A 24,158-nucleotide genomic window follows, 5' to 3' on the forward strand; every position below is an offset into this window, starting at 1 on the left:
CATCTCATAGCAAGAAGGTCATAAGATCAAATACTGGCCCGGACTTTCTGTGTGGAGTTTGCATATTCTCCCCCATGTGCACTTGGGTTTCCTCAGGATAGTCTGATTTCCTCCCATAGTCTAAAAACATTAATGTGAGGCTGTTTGGTGACTCTAAGGTCCACATTGCCTTCATAAGAGTCGCACGCAGCATATGATAAGCTATCCCTAAGAAGATTATTGCGATGGGGAAGATGAAGTAATTACTACTTACACTGATCATTCTCACACATCTACCCCTCCACTCATTCACACACACAAATACATACACAGACACACTCTTTGCATCGGACTGCAGTCAGAAAAAGAGCCGTGACTCTTGTGAGGCAGTGAAAAGTGGAGGTACCGTGAGGATGCAGGAGTATGATATTATTGTACTGGGGACAGGACTTAAGGTAAGAAGCAAAAGTTGTTTGAGCTTCTGCAGGTTGTGGCAGAAAGCTGCTGAAAGACGACATCATTGTTCCAATTGTGGCTAATGTCTAAAAATATTCAGTTAAAGTGTATTTATCTAAAAGTGTGGTATACTTTAATCAAGACTCAATTGTATGTATCTGAACAAGGACTATATTTGACATTTGATAAGAAATTTGAAATATATGAACTATTCAGTAATAAGTATGCTAAGAGTCACGAGTTGAATCACAGAAATATGAGCTACTCAATATTTTAATGAAGTCCATTTATTATTTGTAGATGCAATTAAAATCTATTCACCATGAGTGTGATCAAACCTGCTTTAATAGATGTAAAAATGAATGTTTATGATTTGTCTTGAGTAAAAAGTTGCATTTGAAAATGGAGGGCGAGCAAAGTGTTTCTATCTGTGGCTCTATTATTATGTTTTTATTCACATTGATAGGTCAAACAACCTGAGCTGCAGTCACCGCTCTGAAATGCTACTGTTTCACATTTCTTGTCTTTTCCAGGAATGTATCCTCTCAGGTTTGATGTCTCTCAGTGGGAAAAAGGTTCTTCACCTTGACAAGAACCCCTATTATGGAGGAGAGAGTGCATCCATTTCTCCAATCGAGGAGGTGTGTTCGTCAAAAATAAACGACAGCAGCAAATCTGATGTTTAAAAAGACATTGATGCTCTATTGATTTGAAACCTTTCTTCTCAATTCCAGCTGTTCAAAAAGTTTAAAATGTCCGGCTCTGCTAAATTGATGGGCCGTGGGAAAGAGTGGAACGTGGACCTTGTCCCCAAATTCTTTCTCGCCAGCGGTGAGAGTCCGAAGTAAGTGAATGATCAGGGGACCTGTACAACACACTCAAGACCGTTGTGTTTATTTGTGCTTCATGTCAGGTCAGCTGGTAAGAATCTTGGTGCACACTGAAGTGACTCGATATTTGGACTTCAAAGTCATTGAAGGCAGCTTCGTGTATAAAGCGGGAAAACTGCACAAAGTGCCCGCCAATGAAGAGGAAGCTCAAACTTCAGGTGACGTGTCCATCGGCTCCAGCTCATCATACTGTCCAATGTACATTTTAATATCTAAATCATTACAGAACCACGTCTTTTCTTCTCAGATCTAATGGGGATGTTTGACAAGAGACGCTTCAAGAAGCTGCTGCTCTTCGCCCTAAACTTTGACATCAGAAACCCCCGCACCTACCAAGACGTGGATCCCGTGAAGACGACCACCAGGGATCTGTTCACACGCTTCGACCTGGGACTGGATGTGATGGAGTTCACAGGTCACGCTATAGCGTTACACGCCAGCGATAGGTCAGTCAGCAGAAGTTTAATCCAGGGTCCGGCTGGAATGGCAAATATTTACAGTAGTATAGTCGGAGTATCTTCTATTCAAGAAGGTATTCTCACTCCCTCCTACAATGTGAACTACGTTACCTGCTTTGCTTCCTTTAAAGCCACAAGATGCTGCTTTATACTAACACTAGTTTATAAAAGAAGTTTCCTTGGTAGATTTTAATCATACAGGTTAATAAAATGAAATGCTTGCTATTCCTGAGGCGATTAAATGAGGTGATTTTGAGGAGAGCATTTTGAACTTTTACTTTTTAAAACAGCACTTGTTTTTACTAACTGAGTCAAATTCAAGCAATGTCACAGTAATAGTACATGAGAAGAAATCGTCAGGACTTTATCCACCTCTTTGAATCCGACAACGCTGAAATGAACATGAGCCGCCCTGTTTGGATGTGTCTGCAGTTATTTGGACCAACCCTGTGTGGAAACCATCAATCGGATCAGACTGTACGCCGAGTCCTCAACACGCCACAACATCAGTCCGTACCTCTACCCTGTGTACGGGCTGGGAGAACTGCCACAGGGCTTTGCCAGGTTAAAATACACAAGCTCTTTTTTTTTTTTTCTAAGCAATTTTTGGATTCATTCAAATAGGAAAAAAATTTGCTACAAAAAAAAAGTATTACGTTCTCGGAGTGAACACAAAAAAAAGTGACAGAAAGCATAGCACTAGAAATAGTTATAATAGTTTTGATGAACCATTAAAAAAGTCAAAGTTGATACAATATGCCCACAAAAACCTTTATTCTCAACAATCCAACTATTTTGTATTCATGAGATGTGTAACATTTGTGTGAGCACTTTTTCCTCCGTATTCTGCCTAAATCTTGCAATACCTGGCCAGTTGGATTATTTCAACAGCAGGTGATACTTTAGATCAGGGGAGACTAAACCAGCCCTCAAGAAAGTACTATTTGTCATTTGACGTGTAAAACTACCATAAAGGACATTGACTGCATGTTGTTTTAATTAAAGTAACTGCTGTTTAAAACGTGTACAATGGGAGCTTATTTGTACAAATAAAACACGCAATGATAACAGATGGCAGGAAAATGATGTCCTGGTTGTTTATACTGTATGTTATGGTTCGTTAATCTAGGTTTTGTGTGTTTCAGACTGAGTGCAGAGTACGGAGGCACCTTCCTCCTGAACAGAGCGGTGGATGAGATTGTGGTGGACAACGGCAAAGTGAAAGCAGTGAAGTCTGACGGAAAGGTGTGACAGACGCTTCCTCCATTCAGAGGTCCAGTGGTATATTTGCATCGCCTAACTCATTTTCTCCCTCTTGACAGCTGTTCCACTGCAAACAGTTGATTTGTGACCCCAGCTACGTTCCCAACCGGGTGAGGAAAGTGGGGCGAGTCGTGCGGGTCATCTGCTTATTGAACCACCCCGTTAAAAACACTCACGAGGCCAACTCCTGTCAGATCATAATCCCCCAGGCGCAACTCGGCAGAAAGTCAGGTATCGTTTCGAACGCTCGGGTAAATCTACACGAGTCCATCCGCTCAACTTTGAACCCGCGATCCCGGCGTTTTCGCTCACGCAGACATTTACATATCGGTGGTGTCCTTCGCTCACAACGTGTCCTCCGACGGGATGTACGTCGCCACGGTGAGCACGGCTGCAGAAACCAACAACCCGGAGAAAGAAGTGCAGCCGGGCCTGGAGCTTCTGGAGCCCATCATGCACAAGTCGGTGGCACCAAGTCTCATTTATTCATGGACAGACCCAACAAAGTTAGTCATTTCATTGATTTTTTTATTCCCCCCTCCCTTCTAGATTTGTGTCGGTCAGCAACCTGCTGGTACCAAATGACGATGGAAAGAAGAGCCAGGTAGTAAAACCATTTCTTCAGTAGGGAACCTGTTGTAATGTCATTCGATTTATTCTGTCAGGTTTCTGAAAAAAACATGACACTGCTGGATGATCATTGTGAACATAATCAGATTGTGTTAATCCTTTGACTTTACACAGTGCCGACATAACAGCTGGTCTGGGATCAAATAACTGGTACTCAACCTGCAAATCAGAAGCAAATAAACTTTCAGGGAAAGGTGTCGACAAACGTTAAAAACAGTTGGGTGTTACACAAAAGAATTGAGGGGATGGCAAGATAAACCGGAATGACAGAACAAAAGACTTTCGTACTGAATCAAGAAGTTTTCTGGGAAGTGATGAACCTTGACTTCATTGTATTTCCTCATCAGATCTTCGTGTCCCGCTCCTACGACGCCATGAACCATTTTGAGACTGAATGCGAGGACATTAAAGACATGTACCACCGGCTCACCGGAGTGGAGCTCAGCTTCGGCGGATCACGACACCAGTCTCAAAACTCTGACGACGACTGAGAGACCAAATGATCCAACCGCCCGGAGAACAGAAATCACATGTCGGATGATGCCAGGACAAAACTGTACAAGTGTTTGTTGTGTAGCATGTAGAGTGAACTGTTTTTTTTTTTTTTTTTAAGTGTTCATTTCTTTGGTCATATAATGTTGCCGTGTGACTTTGAAAACTGCTTTCTTCTGTTTTCCCATCGTATCACTTCTTTCTTTCTCAACTGTTTAGCAGAGACACAAGGTAACACAGTAAATCAGCATTGGAATCATCAATACATGTTTTGTTCTCAGTCTGCAGTCTGTCTTTTTCCTTGTATACTGAATCCTTCCCTTCCTCATGATAAACTGGGATTGGCTCTAGCGCCCCCCTATAGAAGATGGAAGGATTGACATGTATAGTTTATCTTAGTTCTCCTCAGAATCACCAAACACTGCAGCGGTTTTGCCAGCGGCTAAAAGTAACCAGCCAGCGTGCGGCTGACGCAGATTTAAGCGTTCCTCCCGACAATGAGCATGTCTCAGTGGAGCAGATGATTAGAGGTGAATCACAGAGATGCGTAGAGGATTTGGGGGATTCTCTTCTGTGTGAGGCTTATGTGTGAGAAGGACAAAGCTGCTGAATTATGTCATATGCTGCACCGGCAGCTTGTCAGCTGCCGCGCTTGGCGGAGGGAGAGGAGGGGCAGACCCACAGAGTAAAGAGGCTTATCTGAACGAAGGACAGTCACTGCAAAACACCGCCTCAGGTGTCCGGCTGCAGCATACTGACCCATATACCTGAGCGATGCTTTTGTTTTGTTTTAAAAAAAAAAGAAAAGAAACGGGCAGGACCCCTTCAGCTTGCTGCACATTTAAAGAATCAAGACAAAAAATAAATAAGTAAACATGTTATTATTTGCTGCACGTAAAGCATTTACCGCATATATTACAAGGAATACTTACATTTATTAACAGTAATCCAGTACTACTGTCCTCACTGGAGCATCGGGTGAACGCACAGTTGACGACGTCGGGACTTCAAAGTCTGAATCTGATCGCCACCATATGAACATCGTCACTTAACCTTCTCATGTCCGAACAAACGATGACTGCTTCCACAGCGGAACTATTCTCAACTCTAGTCTTCACATTTGAGAAAAAAAATCTCAAATTGAGCTCAAGTTTAGTGCATGTGCCCGAGGTAAATGAAATAAATAACCGAGGAAACTAAAGAGCAATACTGGATCTCACCGGGTTTGTTTGCTTGTTTGGGAGTTTGGCAAAGAAGAAACAGAAACATTTCGGTCTTCATTGAAACAGTGTCGCTCATCAGTCCGTGATCCTTTTTTTTTTGTCATCACAACTCATTCCTCTGTCACTTGTAGAGCTTTGTTGACGACCGGAGGGATGAGAGCAGCAGCCACCACTCTTCGCTCACTCATCAGGAAGTTGAAGGTTGCACACGCGTTTGGCTGCAAATAGACAATTGAAGGCCTCTCACTTATTTGAACGAGTGTGTGAAAAAACTGGCAAGAAGCAACACGTAACGCCTGATCAACGGGTCACACGTACCGTGTCCTGCACCTCCACGGCGATGCTTTTACGCTTCAGAAGAGCAAGCACTGTGGGGTTGAGTCGTTCCAGCTTTGCGCCTGTGCCCAGCACGAGAATCTCTTCAGACAGCAGAAAGAAAACGACATGAAAACAAATGACTGAATGTTTCTTCTTTAGTCTAGTGATCTGGTCAAGAAAAGGAATCTAAAGCAAAGACGTGAAGACTTTTTTTCTAAATGATGAAACAATATAAATCCAAGTAAATAAAGACAGTTGTTAAGTGAAGTCTGTTGCAGCTCAATACTGCTGTTTTACTACATCATTTGTCTCCTTTATGTGCCCGTTTCATTTTTTTTTCTCATACCTATTCTTGGTTCAACCATGTGGAAGAGTGAAACACTTTCTTCTGTGATGTCTTCGTGAGAACCAACCTGCAGACGGGTACATTTTAGAGCGGTAAAAATAACATAAAAGCAGTCGAAATGATGAAAAGCCAAAAGAAGAATAGTTCGGATCTCACATTCCACTGCAGGATAGCAGGAGGTAACAGGGCACACGGCCCAAACACCCTGTTGCCATCTATGTTAAATCCTGCTGGACTGTAGCTGTGGACCAGGACGGTGCCGTCCCCCTCTTTCTGCATGATGTTCACCGTCGTGCGCTGATACAGCTCGTCGTCGGTGGGTTCCAACCTGTGAGCTCGAGAAAGAGGCGGCCTGCAAAGAAAGGGAGAAAACTAAAATCAAAAATCAAACCGAACATGTCATGCCATCTCTGCATGCTCTCCACTGATTCAAACTCAACAGAACAACAGGCTGCACCGCAGAGCCGTTGCCAAACAGCCTACTTTCAAAGCCAAAAATCGAACGCCAGCCTACTTGACAGGGCTGCCAGCCAGGAGCTTTAGGCTTTTTGTTCTCAAGCTAGAAACAAGACCTTTTCTGTTTCTCGAAAGAGCTGCAACAAATATGGAAACGCTTTCTCTCTTACTGTAAAGAAAATCTGAGCAAGACCATTCAATCTTTCTCTTTGAGATTTGACCCACTGCACTATGTCAGTCTCATCGGTTGATCAAAACAGTGAAGTAGTGATTTAAACTGCATGGAAAAGCATGGAAAAATAAATGTCATAAACAGTATGTGATGAGGCCTCAGGAGAAACTGACCAAGCCTAGCTTAGAAACCTTAAGAAGCATAACTTATTTTTATGTCAACCGAAGTGTCTGATCAACTAAATACTGTTGAAAATACAAACCCAACATTCAGTTTAGGATAGAAACAAACAAAAAAAAAGGTAATGTCTACATGACTGCAATTATTAGACACAGAATGTTAAATGAGAACATCATGGAAACAAGGTTGGCTCCCTACAGGGACCATAAAGAAGTAAATGTAAATTACATGAGAGCACAGCTCAAACAGTCTCTCAAAGGAGGCACAGATGTTTTGTTGTTGACCACTTTGGATTAAGTAGCTTGAACTGATTTATTTTGGTCATCACTAAGTAATTGAATTGAGGTATGTGTTGCAAAGATAGCTTCAATCAATGTGTTATATGGCAGGTTCTTTCGTTTCCGAAGGCATCAATTTACACAAATGACCATGAACTAATATGCATCCATGCGATACATTTTATGAATATATATATAACTTACACGGAGATGTCGCTTCAGTCTCTTAGCAGTAAATGACACCTTCAGGACTTCCCATGTTAAACACAAGAGGACATACCAACAGTAGGACTGGTGTTCTAGTGGCGTTTATTCTCGAAGCAAAATTAATTTTAGATTCAAAATGAAAAACCCACTGTACCTGGAGAAAGCGGGCATTGTCCTTGGGGAGAACAAAAAGCCCCGTGTGGATTTCTGGAGGAGAAACTTTGCACATCTCGCAGTGGCCATGTTGACTGATACTCAGGGGGAACTATTTCCGTGTGACACCAGCTGTCCGCTTCCGGCGTTGTGTAATGCAGCTTTACAGTACTTTATAGACACAGATTGGCTTTATATCTAACTCAGAGATTTGTTATTTGGTTTTAAAGTGCTCATAAATCTGTTTAAAACGGCACAGCAGAATCAAACACGTAAAAGAAATAGTTAAACGGTGTCGCAATGAACATGCAAATGAAGCCATGTGATTGGCTGGCAGTAATTTATAGGCAGAGCGATGATTGGTTACTCAGAGTAAGAACATCAGAGTGAACCAATCAGAGGCTAGTAGGGGCGGGTCACTCGGTGCTCGGGTCAGTGTGTTTATGCCTCCGGAGTCTAGTTAAATTTTAAATGTGGGCATCCTTCAATTACACAAACCAAAACCATAAATTAAATGTACTCATTAGTCTTCATATAATGTGTTGTGTTATAAAATTCAAATGTAAATTGAAACTGTGCAAACTAATGATATAAAGTGAAAATCACAAAGTCAATAGTTTGACAACTTAGTGAAAGTGTTTTTCATTCCTTAGATTAAAAAAGAAATAGATATTATGTTTGGTTTTGGGTCTTGCAACCTTATAATGGATATCCATTAGACCGGATAACAGCCACCCATCCCCCATTGGGATAAATACACTATTTAAAAAAAATCTGATTTAATTTAAGTCAGATTAACACAAATACTTTATATTACTTTATTCTGAAATCCAATCAACTGTGCTTTGGATTAGACTGGTTTGGTGGGGGGCGTGTCTGGGGTGACAGCACCCCCCAGCGGTGGTCTGAGGTATGACCGGGGTCAGATGATCGCAGCAGCCACATTGTAAATAGACTGCAGCGGCTCGCGGGGCCCATGCCTCCTCCACAGCCCCTTTAAACCCTCCTGCACAGGCTTGTGCTTCCGTCGCGCGCGGACATCGTTCCCTCGCTCGTTTCTCCGTGGATCCCGGCGGCTCGACGCGGTGTTCCCAGCATGTACCGGTCTCTGTACGCCTTCCGGTCGGCGGAGCCCAACTCGCTGCACTTCGCGGCCGGAGAAAGCTTCCTAATCCTGGAGAGGAGCAACAAACACTGGTGGCTCGGCTCGCGCTGCAGCTCGGGGGAGACCGGCTACATCCCCGCCTCGTACATCGAGAAAATCCAGGTAAGCCGCCGCTTCTGGTCCGCGTTCCCACTTCGCCTTGGGCTGATTGAAGCGGGGTGTCTTGCCTTGCCCGTGCCCCCGGCTCCAGAGGAGCTCCCCGGAGGAGTGGGGTGGGGGGGACTGATGGAGCCGCAGAGGCTGAACCAGGGTGCCGCTGCAGTGCAGGCCGTGCTGAAGCTCCTGATCACCGCTTGTGGATGGAGTCATAAATTATTGGCGAGGTTGCGTTTATATGTAGGGACTTTGCTTTTCCCCTGTCCCCCCACCCCACCCCACCCCCGCACTGCAGCTTGCTGACTGCGACAGAGAGGAGATGGGACAGTGCGGGAGGATGAGGAGACGACCCAAACTGAGTGAGCTCAGTACAGGAGCTCACGAGGCCACAGTATTCACATATATACAGCAGTCAATTGGTTTTGTTGTTTTTTTTACTGGGATTTTACTAATCTTCTCCTGTGACTGTGTGTCATTCTCTCTCTAAGCCTTCATTCTTACTGTCCAGCCCTCCCCTCTCCACATTCAGTTTCAGTCACACCCATCCAGGCACAGGAGTCTTACAGGAGATTTACAGTAAACTAGTCAGAACATGCATGTTGTGTGTATCTCCGGCTCACAGCAGAGGAATGCTCTCTCCTGAAGGCAGCCACGGTGGTTGTGGAGGCTCAATGAGCCAGAATTTGCTCAACAGACACGTGTGACTGTGGTTTAAAGGCTGTTTCTGTTAGATAACCCAACTGTCCCAGTTTGTTTGTGCCCGCAGCCTCACACACAGACATTTGCCCCCGAGTCGTAACATTGTTGAAAGTTTAATCCTTTTTTTTTTTTTTTTTTTTTCATGCTGCCATGTTAATGAAAATTTAATTTGTTGCTTGTTTCCTCCTTGCAGGCTCCAGAGCAGGACGAGGTGCTGCAGTCTATTGACCGAGCGATCGAGGGAATCCACAATGTGGCCTTAAAGAACGGGGGCAAATACAATCTTGAGCAGCGGGACGTTCTGCAGTGAGTCAAGAGTGCAGAATGAAAATCAAAAATGGAGCCACGTCAGTCAGGCTGCTTTATAAAGCTGTAATCCCCCCCCCCCCCCCCCCACCCTCTGTGTCGCAGGAAACTGATCCATCACAGAAAGGAAACTCTGGCTCGGCGAAGTTCCTCTTCCTCCGGAAACAAGCAAGTCATCCCGTCTTCCAGCAGCGAGATCTCTCTCAGTCAGACTCCTCCGCCGCCCAATGGCCTTCACCGAGACTACGGACGACAGGGAGGCGTGCCCCTCTCGGGGAGCATGGACAATATGCAGGCGGAGCAGGGATTCTACCAGGTGACACACTTGGAATAACTCATTATTCCAACCATCCTGCTCCCAAACTGTCAACGCTCTTCTTCATACGAGAGTTAGAACTACTTTGTTATTTTTCCACGGGTGCATTTTCTTTTTGTGACTGAGGTCTGACGGCTCTCTCGTGTGTTCAGGACACGATACATTATCCTTGTGTTCCTTTAGATTTTTTTGTACCAGCCTTTAACTGGTTCAAACTAAGTCAACACTGGACGGTCCATCAGAACTGACGCCATGGTTGCATATAGTTCCTGTTTGGTTGTTGAGTTTGTAATTATTTTTTTTTTTTCCATCTCAGTTGAGAAGTCGAGGCGTCACCGGCTCAGTGAGCGTTTAACCTTCACACCGCAGGAGTTTATGAACACATTCTTGTGACTGTGGAGGATTTAAAAAGCGGCAATAGTTCCTCTTACAACAGAAAAACGAATAACAACAAAGCAGAAAATGGGACATGATACTGACATTTTAGTGGAAAATATAATAAAAGAACCATATTTTTCAAGACACACACACACACACAGTGTCCTCGGTGGGGGGTCTCTGTGTGTTTGGGCAGTGTTGATCCAGCCTGGTTTATGTTCCCTCTTGCAGGTGCCGCTTCAGACTCGACGTTCTGCTCCGGTCACGCCCCCTCCCCCTGAAAAACAGAGGAACAACCAGCGCCCAGGTGTGTCTGTGTGTGTGTGTGTGCGTGCGTGCGCTCACCCACAGTGAACTGATGACGGTGTGACATATTGCAGCCGGGTGTTATTTTGCTGATGCTACCTGCCGCAGCTCTGCGCTGCACAAGCACTCTATTCTTAGTCGGGTCATTCCTGTTCACGCTCTTCTGTCTGTAACTGGAGCTTCACGTCTCTCCCCCAGCAGAGCCGGAGGTCCCCTCCAGAGGGTCCTCTCTCCCCCCGTCCCCCGCGCCCTCCCTCTCCGTCAGCACCGCCTCTCTGGAGTCCGGCTCCTCCCACTCCCTGGTCTCCTCCGACGTCAGTCTGCCCAGTGTTTCCAGCACCCCTCCTCCCCCCGTGCCGTCCCGCGTGAAGCCCCCGGCCCCCGTCCTCCAAACGGCGCCCTGCGAATCCGCCCCTCAGCCACCTCCTCCCGCAAAGAAAAGCCCGGCGCCGCAGCCGCCGCAGCCCACTGGGCCCTCCACCTCCCCGTCCCCGTCCCCGTCCTCGTCCCCGTCCCCTCTGCAGCTCTGCGTGGACGACCAGCCCGAGACCGAATGGCCCGTTGCCCCGCCGTCGGTGGCCGAAAGCCCCCCCGGCAGCCCCGCCGCCTCCGGGGCGGTTCCCATGACGACCGGAGCCGAGCTGATCGAGCTGGTGCGGAAGAACACGGGTTTGAGCTACGAGCTGTCGCGGGTGGCCGTGGGCGTGGTCGTCGGTCACCTGCAGGCCGCGTTGCCTCAAGCCTCCTCCGCCCTGGAGCAAGTTCTCCTCTCGCTGGTGGCGAGCAAGGTCAGCGGCGTTTTTTTCATCATCACGTCCTGGAAGCGAAACGCTGGTTTAGAGTTGCGGTCCGTCTCGCATTCTGCTGACTCCTCAGAGTCTTTTCAAGAGTCGGCGGACACGACCGTGCAGCGTTGCAGCCTCCATTTTTAAATGACATCTCTGCACTGTCATATCAAGCTGGTAAAGACCTGCTCCATGCTTCCATTTGGCTGTCGGGGTGTGAGGTCGGTCACAGTGGGAAGTGTGTAAAGTCACACTAAATCCCACCGCTGACAGCTCTTGGCTGCATCGTGTGTTTACGTAGTGCCGTGTGCACAGTGTCCGCTCTCACAACATAGCGAAGCTCGGCAGTAGTGTGTGAGCTGGTGATCAACGGCTCTTCAATGGGTTTTTATTACAAACGCCTTGAACTTCCAAAAGCCTGGCGGTGATGTTGTTTTGATTATATTTATAAAAAGGGAAAAAAGCTTCCAAGTGTTTAATCTCGCTACTTATTCTGCTTGCACACATGCTGTACGGCGTGACGCAGATCCTTAGTATAAATAGTTGCTTTTATTAATATTATAATTCTTCAGGCGTCGCCGGGGTTGTCGGGACAAAAGGTTCCTGTACTGGTTTGACAGGTCGTAGCAGCAGCAGCAGGTATTTTCACAGTGTTCTGTGCCCCCCCCCCCCGCTAGGATCTGAGTGCGGCGCTGCCGCAGGGCCAGGTGTGTCACGACGAGCAGCGGCTGGAGGTGATCTTCAGCGACCTGGCCCGCCACCGGGACGACTCCCAGCAGCGCAGCTGGGCTCTCCATGAAGACCACGCTCTCATCGCCTGCTACCTGGAGGAGCTGCTGAAGATACTGGTACAGCTGTGTTATCTAACGATAGACATTGGGATCACATCCAAAATACTGTGCTTCTGGAATAGACACGGTTCTCAAAACTTCACCCACATGAGAACTGATTTATAGATAGATCTATATATATATAGATATACATATATATATATATATATATATATATATATAGATCTATATATATAAAAAAAACAAAAACATGAAAATTGCTCGGGAGGTCAGTACTGACTCTTCAAGATGATCATGAACATTTGTTTCTGGTCATTTTAATGTCAGCAGAGGGATGAAATGTACCAGAAATTATTTAGTGGCTCAACCTGGGCTCAGAAGATTCTGAATTTTAAAAATGATCGCTAAACTTAAGGACTCAAACACGCTCCACAGTTTCATCTGTGTTTTTTTTTTTTTTTTTTACCGTGTTGGTTGAAATCATTCAGCTGATGAAGTTAGTTGACATTAAAAGGTGTAATGTTTGAATTTGGCTCGAAAATATGAACACAAATACTTCTTTTTTTTTAAAACACCCGACATGAATAGACGACGTGGTAATTACAACATTTTTCCTTATCGTATGAGAGCTTTATCAAACCCGAATCCCTTTTTTTTTTAAATCCAAACCGCAGATTGATTTTCACGATGACATTTTGAACATTCTCCCCGTGATGAAACGGTGATGTGACCCCGAGGTCCCGTCCAGATGTTTTGCGTTGTAAACACCAGACACGTCTGATAGGATCACAGCGGCTCAGGCGTCTTTACAAATCCAACTGTGTGCCTAAGAACCGAATCTGGAAACGCTTCAGGCCCGCTGAATATGAGGAGTTGGCACTTTGTCACGACTCAGAGTCAGATGGGGGCTGTTCCAGAGGGAGTTTTTCGTTTTTCGTATCGCCACAGGTCGCCGGTGAAGCTGCACAAAATTTGCGTCGCTGCTTTTTGAAAACTGAAAGACTGTTTTGTTTTTGTGGTCCCCAGACTGACGCGGACCCAGAGGTGTGTAAGAGGATGTGCAAGACCAACGACTCCGAGAACGTGATGTCTCTGGTTTCATATTATCAGATGGTGAGAAGAAATTGAGTATTTTATTTCAGTTGTCTCAGTAAAGCAAAATGAGCAATGATTACTTTTATTTTCAGGCTAAATGTATTAATAGAATCAAGCAAAAAAACATGATTGGGCTCCATTTGTTTTCTGCTGAAGCTTCTTTACTTCTGTCACCCACCTTCTGTACTTTTGAATACTTTAGACATGCTTTAGTGTCCATGTTATTACTTGAAGAGTTGAAAAGAATATCCAATGTGTTCGGATACTTTTATCATTTTTTTTGTAAATCCACCCCCAACGTGGGACGATCCTGCTGCACTGTGCGTTTATGTGATGGGACACTTCCTTGGTTTTCGGCCTTTCGCGCAGGAGCATCGCGTGTCTCTGCGCCTGCTGCTGCTCAAAGTGTTTGGCGCCATGTGCAGCCTCGACGCCGCCCTCATCTCCGCTCTCCTCAACTGCATCCTGCCCATGGAGCTGGCCAGAGACCTTCAGACCGCCACGCAAGGTGAAATATTCACCCTGTCATATCCCCCCCCTCCTCTTGTTTATTTGTATTTATTAAAATGCAATTATGTCATGTATTTTTTGTTTGGTTTTTTCCACCAGAACACCAGAAGACGTGTTATACAGCTCTTGTACTTACAATGATATTTTCAATGGGCGAGCAGGTGCCATATCATCACTACGGTAAAAAACAAACAAAATATATATATATATATACTTTGTCGAGAAATATCTTGTGCTGAGATTGGCTTGATGAATTTTTAGAACTTATCTGACAGATTAGAACATTTCACAAAAGTAAACAAATCACGAAACATAAGTGGGGAATTTAGAAGGTGCATCAAATGAATAATATCTGCGTCAATAAGAAAGGAACGTCTGTGCTTGCAGAACACTTGAATGCTGAATTTGTTCAGTTCTTGCTGGGAGTGGTAGAAGACGGACTTCCCTCTGATCCCACTGAGCAGCTGCCCGACATCTTCCTCAACCTCCTGCTGTCGTTCAATTTGCATCACACAGGTGAGATGTGTCTCTAACCCTAACCCTGGGGCTGGCGAGTCAAGATGGAAACGGCAGCAATTTTTTATTTTTTATTTCCCCCAATCTGGATGCTAAAACTTTGTTTTAAAGAAGTTGAGCATGTCTGGAAACTTACAGTGACTCCTGGAACGTCGCAAATGTGGATGCGTCACTTATTTTCATACAAGTTTGGATCTTTTTTTTTTTTTTTTTTAAACCATGATAAGTGTGGCTTGTGGTTGGTGATGAATGCTGTGAAACCTTGTACAATTTTGAGATATTGACCTTTTGATTTTCATGACGTACAAGGTGAAAGGTAAAAGGATTTCAATATTTATGTACCATCAAACTAAATGTTTGGAATAAAACTGAATGAATAAATTAGAATGTGAAGAAAAATAGTTTGTGTCGGGCTATAATCACACTTTTTTCATTGACAACATGATCCTTACTAAGAAGCTGTATTTTTTAATATATATATATATATATAAATAACCCTTCCAATAGTGACACTATTTCGTCTCGTCTTCCAGCACCGAGCAACAACGCAATCATGGAGGAGCTGAAGAAGAAAAATGTCAAGATCCTGTCGGAGAAAGTGCTTCTGCTTCTGAACAGAGGAGGTATGACGGCAGTGTCGCGCGTTGCGCTTCCCGTACGCAGGCGTGGCAAGGTCTCACGTTTACCGTCTCGTCTCCCCACCCTTCTTCAGACGACCCGGTGTGCATGTTCAAGCACACCCCGCCGGCGCCGCACTCCGTGCTCAAGTTTCTTCAGGACGTTTTTGCCAACCGAGAGACTGCGAACATCTTCTACCGCACCGACATGATGGTGATGATCGACATCGCCGTTCGACAGATATCCGACCTGTCGCCTGGAGACAAGGTGAGACAAGGCGGGACACACTGCACAGCTTTATTCGCAGAAATGGGACAAACCACGATTGGACAGTTTTGGGGTTTGTTTGTTTTTTTTCCTTGTCTGATGGTTGTCACGTCTCTTCCCCTCCATTCGAAGCTGCGGATGGAGTATCTCTCTCTCATGCACTCCATAATGCGCTCGACGGACTACCTCGAGCACCAGCACCGCCTGTCCGACCTGCAGGGGGCGCTGCAGAGGATTCTCAGGGAGGAGGAGGACCCGGGAGAGGATGAAGGGAGTGCCACAGTGAAACAGATGGATAAGCTAATTGTAGAGCAGATCTACAAGGAGTTCCCACAGATCTGTGAGAACCAGGACTAACCATATCACTACCATTGCCCACACACTGTAGTCTGCTCCAATCCACGTCAGGGAGGTACCATAAAGTTTTGTATTCCGGGAGCAGCCTGAGCAGCCTGTTTTCTTGGACTTGCAGTCCAAAGCTGCAGAACGCATGTCGGTTGATGTGAAAACGTGTTACAATCTCAAAAGGAGTTTTTTCGAAGAATAATGAGTGGGGTTGTTTCTTTGGTGTGTTTAAGAGAAGACACAAGTTCAACAAACCCAACAAAATAAAAGTCCTGTCAAGTTTGTTGTACTTGTAAATGCCAAAATAGCCAAAACACAGGCCGGACTTCTTCGCTTCTTTTTGAAGGGAATTTTTTAGCAATAAAAACCTCACGAAAATTAAGGCGAATTAGCTGCACAAACTTGCAAGGATGATTTATCACTGTCAAATATATATCTTTGCTGATAGAATTGTAATTTAATGGCCCCTAAATGCTTGATGCATGACGCGATAAGATTTGTAAAAACATATCATTGTGCATCATGTGTGTACTTAAAGGATATCAATATATCGGTAAACCCAATAATGGGATACTATGACACTTTAAAAAAAAAAAAAAACCCTGATCTAATCATCAAATTTTAAACATTCATTTTGTGCCACTTCAGTAAACATAGTCTTCCTCCTGAAGTAGGAAGAAAAATATGCAGAGGATTTTTGGTGATCTGCCAAATCAGTAAAAACAATCCAATATCGTACATCCTTTATATTTTTTTGATTAAAGTTACAGCGATGGCGATTCACAGATGTCGTGGATATCGGTGCCAATATTTCAGGGCTGAGAGAAAGAGAGAGATTTAAACCGTTCACGTGCTTCCCTTTCAGTCGGACCAAACTACTTTGTGTCAAGAGAGAGCAGTGTTTTCGCCATAGAGCGCTGTATTCTTAACACTGACTTCCTTCTTTCTTCTATCTCGTTAACCACAATAGCATTTTTAATCAAGCAGAACGGCTTCAACTCGCTTTCTATTCTAATGAGAAATTCTGACTCTCGTCGTCGTCGTTACTGAGCTTTGTGCCGAGTCAGTCGTGGCTGCTGCGTGTCGAGTCTCTAATGTGGCTGCAGGTTTCTCAGACTGGCTTTCCTCCAACACTTTGAAAACAATCGCTCTGTACTCGTGCATCACAATGTCATCAGCTGATTACAGACTGAGTGGAACCGTCGCTGGAATAGAGTTTTATGACAACTCGCTGTGAAATCCTGTCCGACCACAGAGGGGAAGAGCATTTAATATCTTGAGTGCAGTTTAGTTCTGAGAGCAGTCAGCATCAGTGTTTTTTCCCGTTTGTTTGTGCTGAAAAGCAAAGATGAAGAGGAGAAAATATAATATGGGGCATTTATTTAAACTCCTTGTGATTTTTTTAGTACTTTTACCAGTGAAATGTACTTATTTTCCCTTATTTATCCCAGTAACATAGTGACTGATGTTGTTTTCCCATCTTCGACTTCACACACTCTAATTCAGTCCCAGCATGGCTTCTCCGTCTGGAAGACTGACACTATCCACATGTGGTATCATGTTTTAGTTCATGTTCTTTCTTAATTATGTGTCCGTTTACAGTGAGTGAGTGAATGAATGTGTGTGTGGCCATCCACATCAATAACATTATCTGCAAAAGTGCTGCAAATGTGTTATAATACAACTAATAAAGCTCTATTTTAACAGTGACTGTTTCTTCTTTTTTTGACTGTGTTTCTTTATTATTATTTTCAATTTCAAAAGTACCCGAGTGTGTCACTTGATTGTAATGATTCAGTCGTGAAAACAAGTTGATGGTTGGAGCTCAGAATGAGTATGAAAAAACTCATTTGTACAGCAGAGGACCCGTTTTCAGGATCATAAAACCTTAAAGAAACATTGTTAGCCAGACAGGAATTCCAGTTGTATCCGTCTGAGAAAGCACATTAAAATTAGACTGATAAACAATTACAGGTGGAAATATACAGTAGCGCCATCACCTCAGGTAAGTTGGAGAATCAGTCGGTGTTTGCCAACCTGGGGGCCTGGGACCCAACTGGATGAGTGGTGGCGGTGGACCAAGGCTTCAACTGCTCTGAGGTTGTTGTTTTTTTTACAATATGGTAACAGAAACTATAATGACATCAAATGTAAGAATGTAGGAAAGTGATGGTTCCTTGTATGTTGGTTAATGTTCACCAGCGTTTCACTGGGATGTTTTGGACATTGGAGAGGGAGACCTCTACTTTTCCCAGAGGCAATCCAGGTGACACCAGGTAAAATGAATGGGGGAAACCTGCTTTAAGTGAGCTTTGAAAGAAGACTTGGAGCTTATTTCATCAAACACCACCATGCTGGTATTTGAACAGGAAAAACAAAGTGACATCTGAATTCAGCAATATGAATAATGTCAGTAAATGGCGTTGGTCTTCACTGTCCCTTGTCACAATCATCCAAACTAAACACAGGAGGATTTTGGACAAACACCTCTCTACACTCTTGGTTTGTAATCAAATTGTGATTGCCCCCCCAAGTAGAATTAATGTGTGGGACCAATAAAGCCATGGTGCAGTGGTAAGCACTGTGACATCACTGAGGGGATACACTTATGCAACCTTGATAACACATTTTTGTATCACTTGTTACCAGTAATTATATACCTTTAGTAGTTAAAAAAAAAAAAAAAAAAGTTCTATGTTACTATATGTGTATCAAAATGGGAGAGTGGTTAGCGGAGTTGCGGGTTTATGTCAGGACGGGACCCTTTAATAATGTGTAATTTGCACGTTCATCCATCCTGTGAGAGTTTTGCATCCTGACCGATATCAGCGAGGCGCACGTTTCCACCCGGACCACAAACAGAGCTGCACCCGGCGTGCAAGCGGTGTTTCAGTCATAGTGTTCCGGGTGAGGAAGTGGGTGAAAGGTCCTTGAGCCCGGGAGTGACAGACGCTCACTGACATATTCCTCCCCCGAGCTTTAAACCGACCCGGTGAGAGCTCGCGCTCCGGCCCCCGGTGACACCGCTCGGACCTCCGCGTCATCTCACCCCTTCATCCGCCGCCGTCTGTGTTTTGTTCTTCCCGCAGAGCGTCCAAAATGTCCAAACAACCGCAACCGATCAGTCCGCTGAAGAACTTCTTCGCTGGAGGCTTCGGAGGAGTTTGCCTCGTCTTCGCTGGACACCCTCTGGACACCATCAAGGTAATGGAGAACCCTTCAGGTGTGCGTGCGCGCGCAACTGTACCTGTACGTGTACTAGTGTGTGTGTGTCTGTGTCATTGGCTGACTGTCAGGTGCAGCACATGGATCTGTGCAGGACGATCCGATGTGTTCCTGCTCCATACGTGTACATTTTAGTTTTAATAAAGCGGCTCCAGGAAACTCGGCCTCTGTTGCACTTTGACCCGCGTCCAGCCTCACATGAGTCCCGCTGCTGCTGCTGTGGCCTCCTGCTGCTGATAACCCGAGTGTCTCTGCTGCAGACCTCCAGGGATCAGCACCAGTACTGAGCCAAACACATTGCAGATATATTTGTGTTAATCAAAAAACACACACACACACACACACACACACACACACACACACACACACACACACACACACACACACACACACACACACACACACACAAACAGATCGGTCTATAGTGAATCAGCTGAATCTCAAAGTTCATTATTTTCCTGGTTAAGTAAGGATTTGGGGTGTTTCTGCTTTATTACTGAATGGTGCATCGGTATCCATGTCTTATAAACGTTTCATATCTCTTTAGATTTGAATTATGGCTTATCTAAAAAGAAAAAAGGAAATGTCTGATGTCATAAAATCTATTATTTTAAGAGGCAGATTTGTTTCTTTCCATTGAGCTACAATGATAAAGAATGAAATATTTTGGCCTATGTGTAATGACGCTATAATACATTTTACTGCTTGAATTCAGTCAATTAACTTTTTTATTGTATTATAGATTTAAGTTGTGCATGTATTATCCTACATTTCAGGATTTGATTGTCCCATCATTGCGTCCTCTCCATGCGTCTGGGTTGATTTAAGCTCAAATGGATATGACGGTAACATGAGTGCGTTTTCTGCACAATAGTTGTTAAAACAACGGAAACAATCAAATCAAAGGTCTCAGTCAGAAGAGAGGAAGATTCGACCAGAGAGAATCTTTGCCCACGTTTGCCCAGTTGTCAGACACGACTGAGAACGAACCAGATAACACTGATCAGGGGAGAAACGCATTTTATCATCCGCGTGTCTTTATTCTAGGGAAACACGCTCAACTTAAAGATCAGCAAAATGAATTGGAGATGTAAGCCATGACAAAATATCTGGCTTTATTACTCTGAGTGTATTTACGAACATTTTTTGGGTTTAATTGTTACATCGACCACCTTTTCACACTAATATCTGTCTTCCGACGCCTCCAGCGCCGAGTCACGACAACATTGACTTCAGTGTTTGTTTTTCCAGCAGCAACATGAGCCTTTATGTTTCTGCTCGCGTGATGAACTCTCACCTTTTTTTTTTTTTTCAAATCAAGCAGGCTGCTTCCAATTCTCCAAAGAGAGAGACATTTATGTATCCCATAGTTAATTATTGTAACTCTTATTGTTTTTTTTACTGAGCAGAAGAATTCTGCAGTTTGTACATTTTTTTATTTATTTTTTAATCGTAGATCATAAAAGTCCACAGGTTGGATGGAAACCTGTGAATGCTTCGTCTTTTCCCTCCTCCACAGGTGCGTTTACAGACTCAACCCAAAGCCAAACCCGGAGAGACCCTCCCCTACGCCGGAACGATCGACTGTTTCAAAAAGACTTTAGCCAAAGAGGTGAGGAATGCCTGTAGATGAAACCGCGGCGGACGACGCATTGAATGAAACGCAGTGCGCCTCCCTCGCCTCTTCGTCACGGATGTCTTCTTCCCTCGCAGGGCGTCAAAGGACTCTATAAAGGAATGGCCGCTCCGATCATTGGAGTCACTCCCATGTTTGCCGTCTGCTTCTTCGGATTCGGCCTCGGCAAGAAGCTCCAACAGAAAAGCCCGAATGACATTCTGACGTAGGTGACGGCTCCGTCGTGGCGTGTTCTCCCCACGCTGGCGTTGTGATTTGTTACCCCCTATTGGCGGGAGGGGGGGGGCCTCTCTCCCTCTCTCGTCTCCTGCAGGTATCCACAGCTGTTTGCGGCAGGAATGCTGTCCGGCGTGTTCACCACCGCCATCATGGCTCCCGGGGAGCGCATCAAATGTCTCCTGCAGGTCAGAGGCTACCGAATGTTAAAGTGGTAAATGTGTGTTTGATATTCAAAGTCTTGGCATCTGCTGTTTTTGGGGGGCGATCAATAAGAGGGATAAATGCAATAAACATGCTTTAGTTTTTCAAATATTGTGCTTTTAAAAAAAATAATTCTTTAATAGCTACTTTATACATGTCTGTTTTTCCTAAACTGATTATAACACGTTTACATCTGTTAAAGGGAAATAACAGAATACACTAGTGTCGGTCTTCTCAAATAATGTCATTCATTTATTTCGCTCACTCGTACGCGAAGCGTTTAAACGATGTCAATGTGCCCGAGCGACACGCTGAGTCGGTTTTGGAAGCAACGTGAAATGTGTCCAATGCGTTCACAGATCCAGGCGGCGTCGGGAGAGGTGAAGTACGCGGGACCCATGGACTGCGCCAAACAGTTGTACCGGCAGTCTGGAATTAGAGGGATTTACAAAGGCACGGCGCTGACTCTCATGAGAGGTACTTTATTTTTATTGTCACACCGTTCATCCATCCGTCTTTTCAGTCTGCGAGCACGTTGAGTGACGGGCTGAACACAAACTCTGTTTCACCGGTGTGTTTAGTGATTAATAGGGCTTTGAGCGCTTTGAGCTTTTTTCCCTGTACTGAGCAAATGAGTCTCGCAAACACGGCATTTGTGTCAATAATGTCACCGTTTGTCTTTCGCTGCTCTGCGACTCTGAGCTTTTAAGAGGAAAAACAAAGCGTGCGCCAGAATCGATGACGAGACTCTTTGTTATTCGTTTCTGCGACTCAGACGTTCCCGCCAGCGGGATGTATTTCATGTCCTACGAGTGGCTGAAGAACCTCCTGACGCCCGCGGGGAAAAGGTGAGTTTCTCTTGCTTCCTCCATCGCAATATTGCGCAAAGAAGACGACATGTTGAGCAGCAAGGGGGGGGGGGGTCTCTCTTGTCCTTTGCCGCAGCCACAACGAGCTCAGCGTGCCCAGCGTGCTGTTCGCTGGAGGAATGGCGGGGATCTTCAACTGGGCCGTGGCCATCCCAGCTGACGTGCTCAAGTCTCGCTTCCAGACGGGTGAGCGTTCGCCGCTCGCCTCCCGACGAAACGTCTTATTAAAAACGAAGAAGCGACCAGTTTACGGCCTTCACACACCTCGCTGCAAATCTGCATGCGGCGTTTGTTAGAACTGGACTTCCTGGTTGGGGAAGATTTTTCTCAGACGTCCGTCTGTTCTGGTCAGGAGAGTTTCTCCATGCGATTCAAGATATTCTCCACTTCGATAATCTCTCCCCCCCCCGTCTCTTTCTGAAGCTCCTGATGGAAAGTATCCCAACGGTTTCCGGGACGTCCTGCGGGAGCTGGTGCGGGAGGAGGGCGTGCTCTCGCTGTACAAAGGCTTCAACGCTGTCATGCTTCGAGCTTTTCCCGCCAACGCAGTGAGTGTTTGTCTCGTCACTCAGTGAAAAAATAAAATAAATAAATAAATCCTTTCGGAATTACGTAATGTGTTTACTCTAAAATGTTCCAGTCCTTTTTTCTTTTCTTTTTTTTAGCTGAAACATCTGGAATATTCGAAACATAAAAACACAGTTTGAGTTTGGACAGTCTGACCGAACACAAAGCCACAACATGGATCGTGTTTCCTCCACGAGAATAATCTGTAAATAGGCGGTTGTTATTTTCCAGACAGTAAATTTGAGTCGGAGCTGTTTCAACTCCTGCAGAAACACAAAGTCGTCTTTTCGGACTAAAACGGAAGGAAACAAGCAGGATATGATAAACAATGGCACATAAAGAGATTTAAATCACAGAGAAGAAGAGTTGAAGTTTCAAATTATATTTCTCAAGATGGTATTTCAACTTCATTGAAAATTTTCCCTCAAATTTGATCTGAAGAAAATGTTTTTTTTTAACCGTGAACTCGGAGTAAAATTAAAACCATGAGTTTTGACAGCTGCAGACGACCAGGTATTTCAAATTTAAAGAAGACTTGCGCTTTTTATACTCAAAGTATCCCAACAGTTGTTAGAAATATTCTAGAAATGTGAACAATAGAAATATAAAATGACATTAATTGGTTAAAAAAATAAATAAATTGAAGCACAATAATCTACTGTTGTTAAATATGTTGCTAATAGTGAATATGTGTCTAAGAAAAACAAAATCTAAAGCATTTTTATCCTCATTTTATCACTTTTAACCAAAACCAACCTGTCTCTTTTCTTTTCAGGCTTGTTTCTTAGGGTTTGAGTTTGCGATGAAGTTTCTGAACTGGTTGGCTCCCGACCTGTGATGGAGACTCGACAGTGAAATCCAGCAACGCCCCCCCCCCCCCCGAGATTTTAATCAGTTTCCGATCTTATACTTGATTATTTTGAAGGTACTGTGAAACAGTGCCTGTAGAAAGAAACACACAAACAGTACAAACATTCGAATGTTCTCACTCCTTTTTGATTCACACATTTTTTTTATGTTTTTTTTTTTTTTTTTATCTATTTCTTTAAAAAAAAAAAAAAAAAGGAGTGACATGAACATCATGTGCCTTACCTGTTGTCAACTGCGATCAGGTATACGTATCAGGGAAGCGGTGCATTCTGGTGGTACTGTGTGTGTTGAATCTCACAGCAATAAAAGCCTCTCAGCTGTGTGTATCCTGCGCGGTCACACTCCACTCAGTGACCGACCCGAGACTCGAACTTCACTTTCCGTTTGTCTAATGTGAAACTTTAGTCGTAATGAGAGCGACTGGACAGTTTGAATGTCAGCGTGTATAGAAAATAAAAGCTGATTCTACCTGTACAAAAGACGTGTGGAGCGTTTTTTTTTTGGTTTCGTTTCCGTTATCGACCGTCGTTTATTTACAAACGGAGAATCGGAGACGGTCATTTTTGAAGCTTTTATATTTAAACTGAAACGGAAAAAAGTTCTGAATAAGTGACGCTTAAAGGAATTGTTGCTACGAAATAAAAATAAACAGCTTGATGAAACATGTATTCAGTGGAAATCCTTTTTCATATCTACTTGCTGCGACTCATTATTAAAGGCGACAATTTCATTTGTTACCAAAAATCTAATAAGTTTTCAATAAACCGTCATAACTGATCTCCATTTGGAAAATACAGCTACACGGTTTTATATTGTCTGTTTTTTTAAGTGGATAATGGTAAAAACTGAAGCTACAAATATGAATCAAGTACACCAA

General features: G+C 44.2%; 4 protein-coding genes across 5 annotated transcripts; 3 read left to right on the forward strand and 1 right to left on the reverse strand.

Moving 5' to 3' along the window:
- Positions 1-392: 392 nt before the first annotated feature.
- On the forward strand, positions 393-4,565 carry LOC308129112 (rab GDP dissociation inhibitor beta; the record flags this gene model as incomplete). Its single annotated transcript, XM_080494896.1, has 11 exons — positions 393-434; positions 969-1,076; positions 1,170-1,266; positions 1,349-1,483; positions 1,573-1,771; positions 2,216-2,347; positions 2,929-3,028; positions 3,106-3,277; positions 3,363-3,507; positions 3,596-3,650; positions 4,024-4,565. 11 exons carry the CDS (start codon positions 393-395, stop codon positions 4,165-4,167), a joined length of 1,329 nt encoding a protein of 442 aa, XP_080351022.1. The 3' UTR covers positions 4,168-4,565.
- A 463-nt stretch (positions 4,566-5,028) lies between these two features.
- Positions 5,029-7,617, reverse strand: ndufaf3 (NADH:ubiquinone oxidoreductase complex assembly factor). The gene is made up of 5 exons (XM_080494897.1): positions 7,503-7,617; positions 6,212-6,407; positions 6,056-6,122; positions 5,710-5,810; positions 5,029-5,609 (listed from the first exon to the last, which is right to left on the reverse strand). Exons 1-5 carry the CDS (start codon positions 7,589-7,591, stop codon positions 5,502-5,504), a joined length of 561 nt encoding a protein of 186 aa, XP_080351023.1. The 5' UTR covers positions 7,592-7,617; the 3' UTR covers positions 5,029-5,501.
- Positions 7,618-8,469: 852 nt separating this feature from the next.
- On the forward strand, positions 8,470-17,377 carry nckipsd (NCK interacting protein with SH3 domain). 2 transcript variants are annotated; one of them, XM_080494383.1, is made up of 13 exons: positions 8,470-8,768; positions 9,655-9,767; positions 9,873-10,083; positions 10,693-10,768; positions 10,966-11,555; positions 12,230-12,400; positions 13,370-13,456; positions 13,808-13,946; positions 14,048-14,128; positions 14,336-14,464; positions 14,998-15,087; positions 15,177-15,349; positions 15,482-17,377. In XM_080494383.1, exons 1-13 carry the CDS (start codon positions 8,598-8,600, stop codon positions 15,704-15,706), a joined length of 2,256 nt encoding a protein of 751 aa, XP_080350509.1. In that variant the 5' UTR covers positions 8,470-8,597; the 3' UTR covers positions 15,707-17,377. The 2 variants fall into 2 exon arrangements, with proteins under 2 accessions (XP_080350509.1, XP_080350510.1); XM_080494384.1 differs by having other exon boundaries at positions 10,969-11,555.
- A 1,217-nt stretch (positions 17,378-18,594) lies between these two features.
- On the forward strand, positions 18,595-23,921 carry slc25a20 (solute carrier family 25 member 20). Its single transcript, XM_080494915.1, has 10 exons — positions 18,595-18,686; positions 18,784-18,898; positions 20,439-20,531; positions 20,633-20,760; positions 20,869-20,959; positions 21,335-21,452; positions 21,751-21,823; positions 21,921-22,030; positions 22,268-22,392; positions 23,187-23,921. Exons 2-10 carry the CDS (start codon positions 18,794-18,796, stop codon positions 23,247-23,249), a joined length of 906 nt encoding a protein of 301 aa, XP_080351041.1. The 5' UTR covers positions 18,595-18,686; positions 18,784-18,793; the 3' UTR covers positions 23,250-23,921.
- The last annotated feature ends 237 nt before the right edge of the window (positions 23,922-24,158 follow it).

This window comes from Blennius ocellaris (assembly GCF_963422515.1).
Source record: "Blennius ocellaris genome assembly, chromosome: 4".
In the NCBI taxonomy this organism is placed as follows: Eukaryota; Metazoa; Chordata; class Actinopteri; order Blenniiformes; family Blenniidae; genus Blennius; species Blennius ocellaris.

Bases quoted from the DNA above. Each gene is read 5' to 3' on its own strand.
- slc25a20 (XM_080494915.1), top strand. From the start codon at position 18,794: ATGTCCAAACAACCGCAACCGATCAGTCCGCTGAAGAACTTCTTCGCT. The intron at 18,899-20,438 runs GTAATGGAGAAC...CCTCCTCCACAG, and splicing joins ACCCTCTGGACACCATCAAG to GTGCGTTTACAGACTCAACC. The intron at 21,824-21,920 runs GTGAGTTTCTCT...CCTTTGCCGCAG, and splicing joins CTGACGCCCGCGGGGAAAAG to CCACAACGAGCTCAGCGTGC.
- ndufaf3 (XM_080494897.1), bottom strand. From the start codon at position 7,591: ATGGCCACTGCGAGATGTGCAAAGTTTCTCCTCCAGAAATCCACACGG. The intron at 6,408-7,502 runs GTACAGTGGGTT...CTTTCTTTGCAG, and splicing joins ACAATGCCCGCTTTCTCCAG to GCCGCCTCTTTCTCGAGCTC. The intron at 6,123-6,211 runs GTGAGATCCGAA...ACCCGTCTGCAG, and splicing joins CTGCTATCCTGCAGTGGAAT to GTTGGTTCTCACGAAGACAT.
- nckipsd (XM_080494383.1), top strand. From the start codon at position 8,598: ATGTACCGGTCTCTGTACGCCTTCCGGTCGGCGGAGCCCAACTCGCTG. The intron at 11,556-12,229 runs GTCAGCGGCGTT...CCCCCCCGCTAG, and splicing joins TCTCGCTGGTGGCGAGCAAG to GATCTGAGTGCGGCGCTGCC. The intron at 14,465-14,997 runs GTGAGATGTGTC...CTCGTCTTCCAG, and splicing joins GTTCAATTTGCATCACACAG to CACCGAGCAACAACGCAATC.